Genomic DNA, 18271 nt, shown 5'->3' on the forward strand with positions numbered 1-18271 from the left:
CTATTATGCGGATAGCTCTGCTTCCTTTGTTAATTTACTAGAATCAGACAATACATTTAATATGTTTTCATCATTAGTTGGGTCCTTACCTTGATGTGGCCTGGAATCATAACATCTCCAGATCAACTCACTGAAGTTTTTCCATTCCTATTCTTGAAGATGCTTGAGAAATGTTGTTTGTGCACCTCTTAATTAAATTGCATGCACTTTACCTTCTAAGTGGGGCCACCTACAACTGACCTTTGGATACCAAATACCAGAAATAAATGACTGCAGGGAATGTTCTGGGTGTACAATAATATTGTAGTGATAAGGAAAACATATCTTTTAAACTACTAACCCAACTTTAAAGTGTGCAGACTGACTCAAATGACATTGCTTGGGAAAGTATTTTTGTGTTAAGTATTTAAAAAATACAGTGCTGGTGAAGGCACTGAAGTGGAAACATGTTTTTAACCTATCCTCTCACTTCCAGGTCAGTGATTATCTCAAGGAAGGATGCATTTAAAGGTAGGCCTACTGATAGGACTACCATAGATAGGACTTATGCCTAGTTTAACTACATGTCAGAATAAGAGTCAGATGCTGGAGAAACTCAACCAGGTCAGAGTGAGGGGGTATCTATCTCAACCATTTTGCCTTTACTTAACATTGACATTGAATATGTTGAAAACTTCCATCACAGTCTTCCCAGAATAGAGTTACATCCACTTGTCATTTTGAAACATTATTGTTCACAGGAGTTTGTTCACACCTCTTGAAATGTTTTGTTGTTGAAAGAGTTTGGAGACTTCTAATATTAGAATGGTTGTGATGGTAGTTTAGGCTAGTCTCTAATATTGGGTTGCAGCTGGTGCAATCTAATGTCAATTTTAGGGGATCTATATAGCAAGCTATTTGTTTTGGTGGAAATGTTGTTTTCTTCCCCTAGCAACAGGCAAAATGTATAACAGTCCCTAAAACAAGTCAAGTTCAGCTGCTTTCGTAATCCTCCTGTGGACACCGGGAAGGAAGGATGCCCGAAGACGTCATGACTGCAGGACTCTGCTTCCATTGATAGGCATATTACTGGAGGAGGAGAAAGTTTCGAGGAATCACTGAATTGAAGGTGGTTATAGGACTGCGGCCGACCTGCTGAGGTGGGAGGCTGGAAAACATACTCGATAAAGTGATCAAATCACTGCTGCAGCATAGACATTCGATTGAAACGCTGCTCCTTTTGGCGCGAGTGCGTCTTCTGATTTTCTTCAAGTAAGTGGGTCTTTTGTATGCATGTTATAGTTATATTTACATTTAAATTAAATAACGATCGTGAATAGCCTATACGCGCATTATAATCGTCAACATGATGTTTGATCAGGCTATATGGTTGTTCTGAATAGCAGTAACTTCGACTAAAGGTATGCTAATTGAAGGAAATTATGTTCCATTATTCCCGTAGCTAGTGTATTTAATATTTATAGTTAACTAGTTAGCTGCAATATTTAAAGCAATCAAGCTCCTTGTTTTACTGCTGCTGAAGTGATTGCAGTTTTTGAATCTGAATTCAGAGCCACATTGTAGTTGCACACAGATTCACCATGGAGTGGAGTTTAGTTTTCTAGGTCAGGGAAAGATTGAAAGCCAGTCAGAAATGTTGAAAAAGTGCAGACAAATCCCTTTTAACATCTTTCGATATAAGAAACGTCCTGGTTATATATAATATGAAGGGGAAATAATGATATTCGTGAGTATTAAGGGTGATTATTTTTAACTTTTCCCCCACCCCTAAGTTTTGTCATCACCATGACATTGACAGGAAAAGTTGCCCCTGGCTGGGGCTTACAAGGTGCAGGGCTGTCCCCTCTCCCCCCTCAAAGACCACTCACCGTTGACACTCTCATGGCCTGGCTGAAAAGAGAGATAAAACAAAAATTCCCTTTATCTGGTTCCACAGCTCTGAGGGGTAGTATGAGCTCTGGCTTAGCCAGAGATGAAAAGATAGGAGCATGCAGAACATAGCATGAGCCCACATGTGAAAAGCATTAGGCCCACAAAGTTGAGTACCTGTCTGGGGCATGCCATTCCTTCAGCCAAGCAACAGGAGAAACCTCTATCTGCGCTGCTGACGACCTTAACACAAACCTCTCTCAGTAAATGGTGAAGCAACACAGTTACATCAGCATAATAATTAGGGAGCAATCGGTTTTTGGGGTCTAAAATGTTTGAGCTGGATGGTGATGTCTTCCCATCCATCTAGCCATCAATCCAATCATCTCTCTCGCTCTCTCTCTCTGAAACTGAAATATCTCCTTGCTCACCGCAAGATAAATCTGTTTTGTTACCACCATACCCAATCCTCAGTCCACCCTGGAATTGTGGTGAGGTCTAGGTTGTTGGAGAAGCCCATGAGGCTGAATGTCTGCCAGATAGCCAGTCTCTAATGACTGCTTGATGACTGACAACTGAGGATAATGTCAAAACATAAGACTCTTATTTCTGGCTGATGAAATGTAACAAACATGCTGACCATGTGACTCAAAGTAACGGCAGCCTTCCTCCTCTTCGTCTGAAGAGGTGTAGCAGGGATCGGACCAAGACGAAGCGTATTCCGTGTTCAACATATTTAATGACAGACGAAAACGTGAACACTTACAAAACTACAAAATAACAAACGTGGCTTACCGATACAGTCCTTTCTGGTGCAGACAAAACACAGAGACAGGAAACAACCACCCAACACAAAACAAGCCACCTATATATGATTCCCATTCAGAGACAACACAAACCATCTGCCTCTGATTGAGAACCATATTAGGCCAAACATAGAAACGGACAAACTAGACACACAACATAGAATGCCCACCCAGCTCACGTCCTGACCAACACTAAAACAAGCACAACACACAAGAACTATGGTCAGAACATGACACACAAGCTGTAGTTGGTCCATTGAATAAGCTTTCGTTTTCTGTTGGTATCAGATATTCAATCGGTTCAGAGGTCCCTCAATCGTTAAAACATGTAAAAAGAAAAAAACACTTTTCATACATGAATATCCCTTCACACTCAACTTTGAATTCAAATATGATTCCATTCATTTCAGCAACTCATAGCACAATACAGTCTTCAAGTTGCCTAAATACATTACCTTGCTTATTTCAGTCATTCATTGGTCATTCTGGTCCGTGTCTCCCTCCTCCAGTTTACACACAGTGCGGTGAGTTCCCTGCCCTTTCCGAACCATGCCGTCTCGGTGCCCTCTCCTGTGTCACCTAGCCATGCTACTCTGTGTGTGGGCACTATGCCAGGCCCAGTCAGACACCGAGCTTCCCCCTGGCACCCCCATCATCCAGCTGCGTCTGGCAGGGGACAAACGCAAGCACTACGAGGGCCGGGTGGAGGTCTACTACAATGGCGAGTGGGGCACGGTGTGCGACGACGACTTCTCTATCCATGCGGCCAACATATTGTGCAGAGAGCTGGGCTACGTGGAGGCCGTGTCCTGGTCCCCGTCCTCCAAGTACGGCAAGGGAGAAGGTAAGGAACACAGAGGAGTAGGGGCTTAAAGGGATAGTTCAGTAACATGTTGTAATTGGAAATCCACTTTGACCATTAAGACTTAATTAAAGGGATAGTTCAGTGAAATATATGAAAAAATATATTTGTTTCCTTTGAGAATCAATGACAGACTGCAACAAGGATTGGGTCCAGCATATTGTAGCATGGAGTGGTCCAATATTTGGAATTAGAATGATCATCATTCTTGTAACGTATTCCAGAGCGACTTTTTCTATTACCCAGGTAAATTAGAAAGATGAGATATAGTATGCCCCTCTATGTAAGGGCCTATGATTAGGATTAACGAGGATATGTCTCAATGGGAACACATGAGTCTTTGACGATGGGAGGTTGGTTTAATAACATCTTTCATCTGGCTTTTATAGAGAGCAGCCAGAGATCCATACATCTCAATACTGTTCCATTTGCAACCTTCAATCAGATTTATGGAGTTGGGAAAGTCATTAGACACACGACAATACTAGAGATATTCTTACAAGACAAGGGGGATGATGAGATTATGTCTATGTGTCTGGCTTAGTGTTTCCATTTTCCAGTCATTTTCCCCACACAAAGTTTGATTGGTGTGTATCAGCTAGCTAGACTTCAATGGGTAAAACAGTGGTTTTTGAGGGATTACGATCCCAGACAGCGGAAACGTGCTGCATTAGTTACGGGATTTTCATGGAACATATGACTCTGTTTTGAGCTGCTGAGATAGAAGTCATATAATGTTCACTGCATGTGCAGCCCAAAGGGTTTCTTGATCTTGAACTATGTAGACTGGAGAGTTGGGAAAGCTGGGAAAGCTAGGCTTTTGTCGCAGCCGGTATAGGTAACATAGGAATAGGTGTGAATATCTGCCCAACAGAGCAATTTCTTTTTGCAATCACAAATTMTTTTTATAATCACAAAAGGCTGAGTTATCAAAATGTTATCTGCTGGGTGTTTCCTGCCAGGAAAGGATGTATAGATATTATTTACTAGGCAAGTCAGTTAAGAACAAATTCTTATTTACAATGACAGCCAACAGTGGGTTAACTGCCTTGTTCAGGGGCAGAATTACCTTGTCAGCTTGGGGATTTGACTCTAACCAACACAGCCCAACACTCTAACCACTAGGCTACCTGCAGCCCCTGAAGTCTTGTTGTAAGTATTAGCTAAGAAGTAACATTTATTGTTGTGGCTCATATTCAGCTTCTCCAGTGTCTGGGTTATAGACTAATTACAGAAAGAGCCTGAGGCCTATTCTGTATTTCCATGATCACTGTGCTACGTTTGGTTTCCCTCATCCCACACCACTGATTCAGACTGTTCTGGAACACATAGTTGGAGAGCAGACTGACTGATGATCCCCACCATGTAGTTGGATTGGATTCCAACAATGTAATGTGGTTGTGAAGGTCTGTTGTGATTGATTAGACCATTTAGATTAGTCTAAAGAGCCATACACATTTTTTTGACAGGTGATGGCAACATAAATTCTGTAACACATATCTTGCATGAAATGGTCAAATTTGATCAGTCTAACCTAAGTGAAAAGGTGAGTTGTCATGAACTGTCATGATATAAGTTAAAGGTCCAACGCAAATGTTTTTATCTCAATATCAAATAATTTTGGGGTAACAATTAAGTACCTTCCTGTGATTGTTTTCAAATAAAATGGTCAAAAGAAACAAAAATATATTTTTTAGCCAAGAGCAATTTCTCAAGCAAGAATTTTGCTAGGACTGTCTGGGAGTGGTCTAAGTAGGCAGTGAACTGTCTGGGAGTGTAGGGAGTAGGGAGCCAATAACTAGCTGTTATTGGCAGTAACGTTTGGAATCTCTTTCTTATTGGGCTATTAACAAAATTTCAGGCTGGCTTTTCAAACAGCTCTTACACTTTAACGGCATTATCATATTTTTTWAAACAATTTTACAGTATTATTTCAACCTAATAGTATGAAAATATATATAAAACACAGGAAAATCACATTTTTGATTGCACTGGGCTTTTTAAAATCTTTAAAAATGGATTTGAGCAATCTCATGCCCACTTTATTAAGGTCCTGGACCCAGATTCAAATCAAATCAAATTAAATGAACAGTCTATGACTTTGGTGACTGGAGTCTTTGATAATTTTTTGTACCTTCCTCTGACACCGCCTAGTATATAGGTCCTGGATGGAAGGAAGCTTGGCCCCAGAGATGTACTGGGCCGTACGCACTACCCTCTGTAGCACCTTACGGTTGGATGCCGAGCAGTTGCCATAACAGGCGGTGATGCAACCGGGCAGGATGCTCTCGATGGTGCAGCTGTAGATCTTTTTGAGGATCTGGGGACCCAGTTGCATATACACTGCTGCCATCTCGTGGCCAAAATGTATATTGCACCTGGGCTGGAGTAATACATTATGGCCTTTCTCCTGCTACAGGAAGTTAGATTTGAGTATGTCGTTTCAGGCGAAAATTGAAATAAAAGGGACKGCTCCTTAAGGTTTTAATGAGGTTTTAATGATGGTGTTAGAGTCGTGCTTGGCCATGCAGTCGTGGTTGAACAAGGAGTACAGGAGCGGACTAAGCACGCACCCCTGAGGGGCCCCCGTGTTGAGGATCAGCGTGGCAGATGTGTTGTTGCCTACCCTTACAACCTGGGGGTGTCCCGTCAGGAARTCCAGGGTCCAGTTGCAGAGGGAGGTGTTTAGTCCCATGGTCCTTAGCTTAGTGATGAGCTTTGTGGGCACTGTGGTGTTGAACGCTGAGCTGTAGTCAATGAACAGCATTCTCACATAGGTGTTCCTTTTGTCCAGGTGGGAAAGGGCAGTGTGGAGTGCGATTGAGATTGCTTCATCTGTGGATATTTTGGGGTGTTATGCAAGTTGGAGTGGGTTTAGGGTTTCCGGGATGATGGTGAGTGCTATGGGTCGGTAGTCATTTAGGCAGGTTACCTTCGCTTTCTTAGGAACAGGGACTATGGTGGTCTGCTTGAAACATGTAGGTGTTACAGACTTGGTCAAGGAGAGGTTGAAAATGGTCCACGCATGCTCTGAGTACATGTCCTGGTTATCCATCTGGCCACGCAGCCTTGTGAATGTTGACCTGTTTAAAGGTCTTGCTCACATCGGGTACGGAGAGTGTGATCACACAGTCTTCCCGGAACAGCTGATGCTCTCGTGCATGCTTCACTGTTTCTTCCCCCGAAGCGAGCATAAAATGCATTTAGCTCGTCTGGTAGGCTCGCGTCACTGGGCAGCTCGCGGCTGGGTTTCCCTTTGTATTCCGTAATAGTTTGCAAGCCCTGCCACATCCGACGAGCGTCAGAGCCAGTGTAGTAGGATTCAAACTTTGTCCTGTATTGACGCTTTGCCTGTTTGATAGGTTGTCTGAGGGCAGAGCGGGATTTCTTATAGGCGTCTGGATTACTGTCCCACTCCTCCTGTACTCCCAGCTCTAACCTTTAGCTCGATGCAGATGTTGCCTGTAATCCATGGCTTCTGTTTGGGATATGTACGTACCTTCACTGTGGGGACGATTTCATCGATGCATTTATTTATGAAGCCGGTGACTGAGGTAGTATACTCCTCAATGCCATTGGATGAATCCCGGAACATATTCCAGTCTGTGTACCTTGGCATCCGCGTCATATGACCACTTCTGTATTGAGCGAGTCACTGGTACTTCCTGCTTTAGTTTTTGCTTGTAAGCATGAATCAGGAGGATAGAATTATGGTCAGATTTGCCAAATGGAGGGCGAGGGAGAGCTTTGTAAGCGTCTCTGTGTGTGGAGTAAAGGTGGTCTAGAGATTTTTTCCCTCTGGTGCACATGTGACATGCTGGTAAAACTAATTTAAGTTTGCCTGCATTAAAGTCCCCGGCCACAAGAAGCGCCGCTTCTGGATGATAATTTTCTTGTTTGCTTATGGCCTTATACAGCTCGTTGAGTGCGGTCTTAGTGCCAGCATCGGTTTGTGGTGGTAAATAGACGGCTACGAAAAATATAGATGAAAACTCTCTTGGTAGATAGTGTGGTCTGCAGTTTATCATAAAAATGTTTTAACCTTTATTTAACTAGGCAAGTCAGTTAAGAACAAATTGGTATTTACAAGACAGCCTACCCTGGCCAAACCCAGATGATGCGGGGCCAATTGTGCGCTGTCCTATGTGACTCCCGATCACGGCCGGTTGTGATACAGCCCAGGATCGAACCCGAGTCTATAGTTACGCTTAGACCGCTGCGCCACTCAGTCCCCCACTCAGTCATGATGTACTCTACCTCAGGCGACCGATACCTCAAAACCTCATTAACGGCAGGTAGCCTAGTGGTTAGCGTGTTGTACTAGTAACCAAAAGGTTACAAGATCAAGTCCCCAAGCTGACAAGGATAAAATACAAAATCTGTAATTCTGCCCCTGAACAAGGCTGTCATTGAAAATAATACTTTTCTTAACTTCTCTAGGGTAGGTGAGACGCTAACGTCCCACCAGGCCAACATCCGGTGAAACTGCAGAGAGCTAACATTTTAAATACACCATTCGTTGTATTAAACATTCTTGTAAATACATGTATCTTACATCATTTAAAAGATGAACGTCTTATTAATCCAGCCGCTGTGTCAGATTTCAAAAAGGTTTACTGCAAAAGCAAACATGCGATTTTCTGAGGACGGCGCCCCACACACACAAGTATTACTAGCATTTTCCAACCAAGCATTAGCGTCACGAAAGTCAGAACTAACAATAAAATAAATCGCTTACCATTGAAGATCTTCCTCTGGTGGCAATGCCAAGTGTCCTAACTACACATTGAATGTTCGTTTTGTTTGATAAAATACATTTTTATAGCCTAACACGAAACATTTGTAAACCGGTTGCGTCGTGATTTCCGTCTCATTCAACTTTGGACGAAGCGTTCGTGGTAATTATACACACTAAACAAACGTTTATCCAGTCATGGTTGGTTTCATTGCAATCCTCTGGTTGTTACTAACACAACCATACATGATGGCTCTTTTCCCGGGACGTATTGACCGAAACAAACCGATTTGAAGACACCAATCAATGACCTCATTGCGCACCAATGGTAGGACCGGTCTATCGTTGATTGACTGTATTTTGGCCCATTGACCACTGATCATCTTGAAATCTAGCTTGGACGATAGCCAATGAGCTGAGGTAAACGGCAATATGTAATGGTTATACGTTTGAAGACCAGCCTTTGTTGTAAACTCTGGCGTAAAAGAGGTTCATTCGCCATTGCAAATCCTACTTGACGGAGCCACGAGTGTTACGCATAGCAGTACATATTCAATAGCATTTTCAACAAGTTTATATATTTAAATTATGGCGAATAAATCAGGAAAAGCTAAAACAAAGTCTAGGTATACAGATTTAACCCAAATTATAGAGGGAATTGATAGAGACAGCCCCCCATCTCACAGCTAGCCTTCAGGGAGCTGCTCATCCAGGAGCTTGCTAGCTACAGCAAGTCCACTGCAGCACCTTCTGCTCCGTCAACCAGTGGTATTCACTTGCCCAGATTCATCTCTGCAGGCATGAATGTGCCTCAGAGCAAAAGGGCACAGTGGGAAGGCGACGTTGTGCCCTTTGTCACAGGAAATGCCCCATCACCTGCACCACTGTTCAGTAAGCCTCTGCTTTGCAGCAGAAAGAGACTGCTATGGGCCATGGCACCAGGACTGAGGGCTGAGGGTCTTCACCAAATATTTATCTATTTATTTATTTAATAAAATATACAATATTGTAAATAGAAAATGTGTAAATAGTTACCCTTGTTATTTGTTTGTTTATTATTATTTTTTTATTTTTTAAATATTTTTTTTCATATATATATATATTTATTTTTTGGGGGTGTGTTAGAATAGCATTTATGTATTTTGTATATGTTATTTCCTTCAAAATGTATCACTGTACCAATTCGGCCACTTGGGTACATTTGGGTACATTTGTGTGGGACACCTGGGTGACTTCATGCTCAATGTCATGTAGCTCGCTCATTTTGGAAGTTATCTGTCTAAAACTTTGCTCAGCTATTGTTGCCATCTTATGTTCTTCATTCAAATCATCCACAGCATCCTATCTGTATGTTTGTCTGTTCTTTGTAATTTGAAAGATGATACAGCAACAATAAAAAACAGAAAACGTATGTTTATTTCCTTGTATTTTCTTCTACCAGATCTATTGTGTTATATTCTCCTACATTCAATTCACATTTCCACAAAATTCAGAGTGTTTCCTTTCAAATGATACCAAGAATATGCAAATCCTTGCTTCTGGGCCTGAGCTACAGGCAGTTAGATTAGGGTATGTCTTTAGGCGGAAATTGAGAAGAAGGGGGGGTACCCCAAAGAAGTTAACTGAATGGCCTAGTTAAATAAAACATTTAAAAATTAACAGCGCCAGCTGTTATTGACAAATAGACACACCACCCCTCGTCTTACCAGACGTAGCTGTTCTGTCCTGCCGATGCACAGAAAACCCAGCCAACTGAATCTTATCCGTATCGACTCGGTGAAACAAGGTATTACTGTTTTACTGTCATGTTGGTAAGATAGTCTCGAGTGGAGATTGTTCAGTTTATTTTCCAGTGATTGCACGTTGGCCAATAGAATGGATGGTAGAGGCGGGTTACCCACTCGCGGATTAATTCTCACAAGGCACCCCGATTTCCACCCCCTGTATTTCCGTCTTTTCTTCACGCGAATGGCGGGGATTTGGGCCTGGTCTCGGAGAAGCAGTAAATCCTTTGCGYCGGACTCATTAAAGAAAAAATCTTTGTCCAGTTCGAGGTAAGTAATCGCTGTTCAGATATCCTGAAGCTCTTTTCGGTTATAAGAGACGGTAGCAGCAACATTATGTACACAATAAGTTACAAGCAATGCGAAAAAACACACAAAATAGCTCAGTTGGTTAGGAGCCTGTAAAACGGCAGCCATGCCCTTCTGGCGCCATTATTCAGTCTAGATTATGCCTAGTCCTGGATTTTCAATGGAGAAAATACAGTATATTGAAAGTATGTTTTAGTCCACAATGAGACTGGCCCAAAGTGTTACCCAAAGGTGTTGTCTGTTGAAGCTTAAAATTGATATAGGGTGTTGGTGAGGGTTCCCTTAAATTAATGTGTGGTCATTAGAGGTGTCTCCATCCCTCATTGTTCATAGGTCGGATCTGGCTGGACAATGTCCACTGTTCAGGGCGGGAGAGAACACTGGCCCAGTGTAAGTCCAATGGCTTCGGAGTGTCCGACTGCAAACACTCTGAGGACGTGGGAGTGGTGTGTAACCAGAGACGCATCCCCGGCTTCAAGTTCATCAGTAGCTTCACCAACAGTGTGGAGGTAAGCCTAAAACATAAACACACATGTTAGCACATAGAAATACAGACACACACACTTATGTACACACGGCTGCATGGCCGCACAAACACACATACACACAACACACACACACCATACATGATTGCTTCTTTGCTTTTGTTGGATGCTGTTACGGTGCAATTTCACAGAAATGCAAGACAGATGTGGAGCAATAGCTGAGAATATGTGTTTAACGTTTGAAAGGAGTTAGGGGGAAAGAATTCTGGATATCAGGGATCTAGTGTTGAAATGTCTTACGGTAAACCCTTTCGTCAAACCCAGTTTCCATGCTCCTACCTGTTGGAGACAGGAAGGGAAGTGGAAGGGTAGAGCAGGGAGGGAGGTGCAAGGGTAGGGAGGTAGGAAGGTGGAAGGGTAAGGAAGGGGTGAGTGGGAAGTGTAGGGAGGGCGGAAGGTGGAAGGGTACACTCTTAAAGGTGCTATCTAGAACCAATAAAGGTACTTATGCTGTTCCAATAAAGTAACCCTTTGAAGAACCCTTTTGGGTTCCATGCAGAACACTTTCTACAGAGGGTTCTACATGGGACCCAAAAGAGTTCTACCTGGAAACAAAAAGGGTTCAACCTGGAACCAAAAAGGTTCTCCTATCGGGACAGCTGAAGAACTGTTTTGTTACCGTTTTTTCGAGAGTGTAGGGAGGAAGGGAGGTAGGAGGAAGGGAGGTAGACAGGTAGAGAGGAAGGGAGGTAGAAGGGTAGAAAGGAAGGGAGGTAGAAGGGTTGAGAGGAAGGGAGGTAGAATGGTTGAGAGGAAGGGAGGTAGAATGGTTGAGAGGAAGGGAGGTAGAAGGGTAGACAGGACAGGAGGTAGAAGGGTAGAAAGAAAGGGAGGTTTTTATTTTGTATTTCCCCTTTATTTAACCAGGTAGGCCAGTTGAGAACAAGTTCACATTTACAACTGCGACCTGGCCAAGATAAAGCAAAGCAGTGCAACAAAAACAACAACACAGTTACACATAAACAAACGTACAGTCAATAACACAACAGAAAGATCTACGTACAGTGTGTGCAAATGTAGAAGAGCAGGGAGGTAGGCAATAAATAGGCCATAGAGGCAAAATAATTACAATTTAGCATTAACACTGGAGTGATAGATGTGCAGATGATGATGTGCAAGTAGAGATACTGGGGTGCAAAAGAGCAAGAAGATAAATAACAATATGGGGATGAAGTAGTTGGTTGTGCTATTTACAGATTGGCTAAGTACAGGTACAGTGATCTGTAAGCTGCTCTGACAGCTGATGCTTAAAGTTAGAGAGGGAGATATAAGTCTCCAGCTTCAGTGATTTTTGCAATTCGTTCCAGTCATTGGCAGCAGAGAACTGGAAGGAAAGGCGGAAGTGTTGGCTTTGGGTGTGACCAGTGAAATATACCTGCTGGAGCGCGTGCTATGGGTGAGCTGAGATAAGGCGGCACTTTACCTAGCAAAGACTTATAAATGACCTGGAGTCAGTGGGTTTGGCAACAAATCTGTAGCGAGGGCCAGCCAACGAGAGCATACAGGTTGCAGTGGTGGGTAGTATATGGGGCTTTGGTGACAAAACAGATGTTACTGTGATAGACTACATCCAGTTTGCTGAGTAGAGTGTTGGAGGCTATTTTGTAAATTACATTGCCGAAGTCCAGGATCGATAGGATAGTCAGTTTTACGAGGGTATGTTTGGCAGCATGAGTGAAGGAGGCCGATTCTGGATTTAATTTTGGATTGAAGATGCGTAATGTCAGTCTGGAAGGAGAGTTTACAGTCTAACCAGACACCTAGGTATTTGTAGTTGTTCACATATTCTAAGTCAGAACCGTCCAGAGTAGTGATGCTAGTTGGGCGGGCGGGTGCGGGCAGCAATCGATTGAAGAGCATGCATTTAGTTTTACTAGCATTTAAAAGCAGTTAGAGGCCACAGAAGGAGAGTTGTATGGCATTGAAGCTCGTTTGGAGGTTTGTTAACACAGTGTCCAAAGAAGGGTCAGATGTATACATAATGGTGTCGTCTGCGTAGAGGTGGATCAGAGAATCACCAGCAGCAAGAGCGACATCATTGATATATACAGAGAAAAGAGTCGGCCCAGGAATTGAACCCTGTGGCACCCCCATAGAGACTGCCAGAGGTCCGGACAACAGGCCCTCCGATTTGACACGCTGAACTCTATCAGAGAAGTAGTAGTTGGTGAACCAGGCGAGGCAGTCATTTGAGAAACCAAGGCTGTTGAGTCTGCCGATGAGAATGCTGTGATTGACAGAGTCGAAAGCCTTGGCCAGGTCGATGAAGACGGCTGCACAGTACTGTCTTTTATCGATGGCGGTTGTGATATTGTTTAGGACCTTGAGCGTGGCTGAGGTGCACACATGACCAGCTTGGAAACCAGATTGCATAGTGGAAAAGGTACGGTGGGATTCGAAATGGTCGGTGATCTGATTGTTAACTTGGCTTTCAAAGACTTTGGAAAGACAGGGCAGGATGGATATAGGTTTATAACAGTTTGGGTCTAGAGTGTCTCCCCCTTTGAAGAGGGTGATGACCGCGACAGCTTTCCAATCTTTGGGGATCTCAGACGATACGAAAGAGAGGTTGAACAGGCTAGTAAAAGGGGTTGCAACAATTTCGGTGGATAATTTTAAAAAGAGAGCGTCCAGATTGTCTATCCCAGCTGATTTCTAGGTAGAAGGGTAGAAAACAGGAGGATGTCTGTGTAATCCTTTATGAGATATTCATGAGAAATGATTTCACATTCCATTCAGACAAGTGGGGGTTCCCTTAAAAGGTCTGGACTGTGATTGTAACTAAGGCTAAATCAAACACGAGTCCCTGTAGAGAAAGTCCACATAGCACCAACAGAGACACATATCTTTGTTAATGTTTATTCATTGAGAGGGTGTCTGTGTGACTTTAATCAGCCTGTACACAACACTAATCCTTGAGTTTAGTTTAACTCAAGTTTGACTGTAGCTGTATTGATTTTGGCAGTTCTCTGGGAGTTGAAAAACAGCCTTAGCTAAGTTAAGGGATCACACTATGTTTTGACTTTGACTTTTGACTTGGAGGGCCCTGAATTCACAGAAAGAAGCAGTTTTTTCAATTCTGCAAATACTGTTTATTTCGGTTTCACTTATTTAGAATTACTTTAAACGTATACATAAGGTTAACAACAAAACAGAGCTTGAATATGTTAAATTTAACCTATTAGGGCAACAGTGACATTGAGAAAGTATTTTAGGTTGAGACTTGCTCAGGAGAGAAAATGTGAATGGAACCAGACGATGAAAGGGGATCCCACCCAGCAGGCCAGGAAACGTGACATCATACAACGCCAACAGACGTGACACAAGTGGGCCACATTTTTAAACTTCCACTAGTGCGCTCACATTCGCCTACAGCAGGAAACGAGATACATTTGAGCTCAGCGCGCTATGGTCCGTTTGTGGCCTGAGAACTTTACCACAGTAGGCCCTTCTTTCTGGCGTAACCATGGTGACGGCCCATTTGAGAACCCCTCTCTGGTGTCTGGGATGCTTACCAGGTGACTCACAGAGACCCAGACCCCGCTGACTGGTACGGAGGAGATGACGACATAGTGGATGAAACACACACACACACACACACACACACACACACACACACACACACACACACACAAAAGGGGATCACCCCATCATGTTGATGAGAGCACCTCTGTGCTGGGATGGAAAGTCTGCATGGGTTTATAGCGCTAAAGAAAGGGGGGGGGGGGCATTCCTGGTTTAGCATAGAGTACTTGGACACTAATCTAAAACTCCTGCCGTCCGCAATACAGACAGCGAGGAATAACATGACTATGGCCATTTATGTGAGCCTAGCTCAACCAATAGTGTTTGTGTTTCCTTTGAATGTGTTTGAAATGAAACTGAGAGGCCAGTCTGTGGTTTATCATTTTAACAGTTAGCAGTTGAGAGCAGCAGGATAGTCAAATGCCACTGACTGCGCTAGACTAGAGAATTGGCAGTGTTCAAATTCTAGTGGATTCTTCTCCAGTGTCTGTTTTCACTCAACTTCATAAGATAACAAGATCCTGCAGAACTTCTCAGATCCCTGTGTATCTTTCTCATGAAATGAGCGATCAACTCTATGAGAAAGTATGAGGAAAAGGGAGAAAGAAAGGCATTGGAATAGGAGATGTGGTCATGAAATGAACTACTACTTTCAAGGCTTAATGAAGCCTTCATACACATTTTATAAAACGACATGCTTCATAAATGATTCATAAGGTTCTAGCTTGGAATCTAAATGTGGAAACCTAGTTCAATAGATGAATCCCTATCCTCAAACTTCACACTGTTCTTTTTATACTATGTCTGCTGTACATGAACATTCGACTTACAAACGGCGCCCTCCAGCTGTTTATTTGTGCCCTGTTTATATTTACGTCTCTATGGGTGTTATTACAGATAACTGTCCACACTATTTAAATATTTCCCCGGACTGACCAGAGTCTTTCAACTAGCAGGGGAGTGGACTGGGAAAATGTGTCGTTTTGCCTCTTCACCAAGCCTGACCTTGGGTCAGAAACAGGAACAAGTAGCTCCTGTCTTCCATTCATTCCTGGGATGAAGTCGTAATCTATGCAGGGTTTCCAACCAGGTCATGCCCTGACCCAACTTTGTCAATATGTCTTTATGTAACTAGACCCAACCAGACACAACTGTGCTACATGCTAATTCAGTTATTAATATTTCCCAAAATATTTACTCCTACAGTATCTTAGTATGCTCTATCCTGTCCCTAATTTCAACTTTTTAAAATTAAACTCACAGACAAGGTCTATGGGTGTTTTGGGGGTTCTCTGCTTATCGAAGGATTGTTTGTTGTTTGTGTGTGTGTGTGTGGTTTACACTAGTTAGCTGTCAAAAAGGAACACAAGACCACACAGATTGGGCAATTATATTAAGCATTTACCACAAATTATAGGTTGTCCATAATAAAAACATCAGTACTGCAGCTGACTAAAAGTTGTCTTTCCATAATTTCAGCTAAATCGATGCCCCTTTGGTAGTAAAAGTAGACACTGAATTCTCTCCATCTCTTGATAATCGTTTCACAGACTCACAGACATTTTTTGTTATTTAAGCTCAACTTAAACAACTCTTCCCTCTTCAGACCAAAACATTAGGAGGTGRGCAGGAAGCCTTGTTTATCATTAGCTAACTAACACCATGATTCAACAAGGTTGGTGGCTCACGTAATGCTGCATGTGCAGCTGGGGATAATGGCATGCCACACGTGGAACCAATCGCCAAGAGGCCTGGGGAGTTGGCTCTCAGATGGTCAGCTAGGAGGAGCATGCTGCGGTGCCTCGATGTGGAGGGATATTCCATGGGGCCGGGTTACAAATCGTATCGTATGATTTATAGTTTTATTATGGAATTAGGATGTATGTAATGAGGATGCACATGCGTTATCTCCTGATTTTTCTTTGCGTTTTTTTTAATGATCCTTCCTACAGTATCTATAACGTCTTTAATTACGCTTCATGATCGTGAACGTTGAAATTTCAGCATTTATCTTGGCAGAGACACACCAGCACCGTGCAATATGAACTATTTTGAGGACTCTCTGGTGTGTCAAGCCTTTAGGGCCAGTTTCCTGGACCSAGATTAAGCCTGGTGCTGGACTAAAAAACAAGATCAAWRGAGAATCTCAATTGAAAGTGCCTTTTAGTCCAGCACTAGCCTTAATCTGTGAAATCAGCTCTAAGAGTGTAAAGTCATTGCAGGTTTTGATCGAGAGGTCTTCCCCCAAGTACTTATGAGTTATGACAAGACATGATGTGAAGTCCTTCCATTAGAAGAGCAAAGCAGCAGCTGCTAACACTTGCGAGACACCGATAACGATTGTGCCTGTTGCTCCCTGGCAAACATATTTTCAACATACCGCCTAGCGACCAGTTATAATAACCCAACATGATGGAAGTGGGCCTTTGAGGTCCATATACAGCTACAGGGGGAGCAAAGGTTGCATTCCACAAGGCAAATTAAGGTGTCTGTTTCCAAAAATCTGATTCTTCACATTCAACCTGCAGTACAACAAAGGGAAATTCGAGCTTCAGATAACTCAAGTTTTGTGGTACAAGATGGAGTTGGATGGTTTAAGAGTTGAAGGGTTTGAGGGCGGCAGGTAGCCTAGTCTAAGAGCATTGGGCCAGTAACCGAAAGGTTGCTGGTTGTGAATCCCCGAGCTACCTAGGTGAAAAATCTCTCAATGTGCCCTTGAGCAAGGCACTTAACCCTAATTGCTCCCCTAAGTTGCTCTGGATAAGAGCGTCTGCTAAATGGCTAAAATGTCAATAAAAAAATGAGCGAGGGGAGGAAGGGTTGATGCATATTTGGCTGGCCAACAAGGAACATGTATTAGGCGGTGATGGGGCCGTCGGACCAGAATGTTTTGCTAGCACAGACTGGAATATATTCCGGGATTCCTCCGATGGCATTGAGGAGTACACCACATCAGTCATTGGCTTCATCAATAAGTGCATCGATGACGTCGTCCCCACAGTGACCGTACGTAGATACCCCAACCTAAAGCCATGGGTTACTGGCAGCATCCGCACTGAGCTAAAGGCTAGAGCTGCCACTTTCTTTTTATTTATTTTTTATTTAAATTTTTTGAAACTCTGTTTATTAAGTTTTACACACACAAGACAACACAAAGCAATATAAATAATATACTCAACTAGAAAAAAATACAAATAATACATAATTTTTTTATTTTTATTTAAAGATACCATACTTTAGACAAGTTAAACACACCAGGAAGAAGGCTACAAAGGTTAAAGGGCAATCTATAGTACAGGGACAGAGCAAACATCTCACCATTGTTCCTGTAAACAGTCAAGGGATAGGGGTGGAGAAATGCAACCACTCACAGACAGTCATGGCCACAGACAGACCCTCCACTGGACCAAAGATAAAAGGTTTACAATGCTTTAAAATAAAAAAATGAAATAATAATTTTATGTAGGCGTGACCAAGATTTAAAAATAAAAAACAGGCTCACATTTTAGTCTGACCGGGCAAGATGAACAAGGCATCTGTAGGTCACAATCAATAAGCACATCAACCTTAATGCCCCCCCCCAGAAATAACACAAAGAAATGCTCATCCAACACCTAGGAAGCTTGTTCAGCTCAAAGATGCTCTCTATAGCTGTATTCGCAGGCCTATGGGGAAATTCAGGTGTGTTAGCTCTGACAAAGTTCCTAGTCTGGAGATAGCGGAAAAAGTGGGATTGGGGGAGGTTGAACTTTTCCTGTAGCTGAGCAAAAGAGGCAAATATATCATCAAAGAATAATTGGGCTAGTGAGGAGAGGCCCTAGTGGAGGGCCAGATGG

At 42.8% G+C, this 18271-nt stretch overlaps 2 protein-coding genes across 3 annotated transcripts in view; both read left to right on the top strand.

The window, feature by feature from the left end:
* The window catches only part of plpp5 (phospholipid phosphatase 5), a 207390-nt gene that overhangs the window by 82374 nt on the left and 106745 nt on the right, over positions 1–18271 (top strand). The gene's annotated exons all lie outside the window — the stretch shown is intronic.
* LOC111970270 (lysyl oxidase homolog 2A-like) overlaps positions 1010–18271 on the top strand; it is a 64972-nt gene continuing 47710 nt past the window's right edge. The window contains exons 1-3 of the mRNA XM_023996922.2: positions 1010–1251; positions 3185–3519; positions 10699–10874. Coding sequence (XP_023852690.1) covers positions 3225–3519; positions 10699–10874 — 471 coding nt within the window. The 5' untranslated portion in view covers positions 1010–1251; positions 3185–3224. The remainder of the gene's footprint in view (positions 1252–3184; positions 3520–10698; positions 10875–18271) is intronic.

This window comes from Salvelinus sp. IW2-2015, linkage group LG11, assembly GCF_002910315.2.
Source record: "Salvelinus sp. IW2-2015 linkage group LG11, ASM291031v2, whole genome shotgun sequence".
Classification (NCBI taxonomy): domain Eukaryota; kingdom Metazoa; phylum Chordata; class Actinopteri; order Salmoniformes; family Salmonidae; genus Salvelinus; species Salvelinus sp. IW2-2015.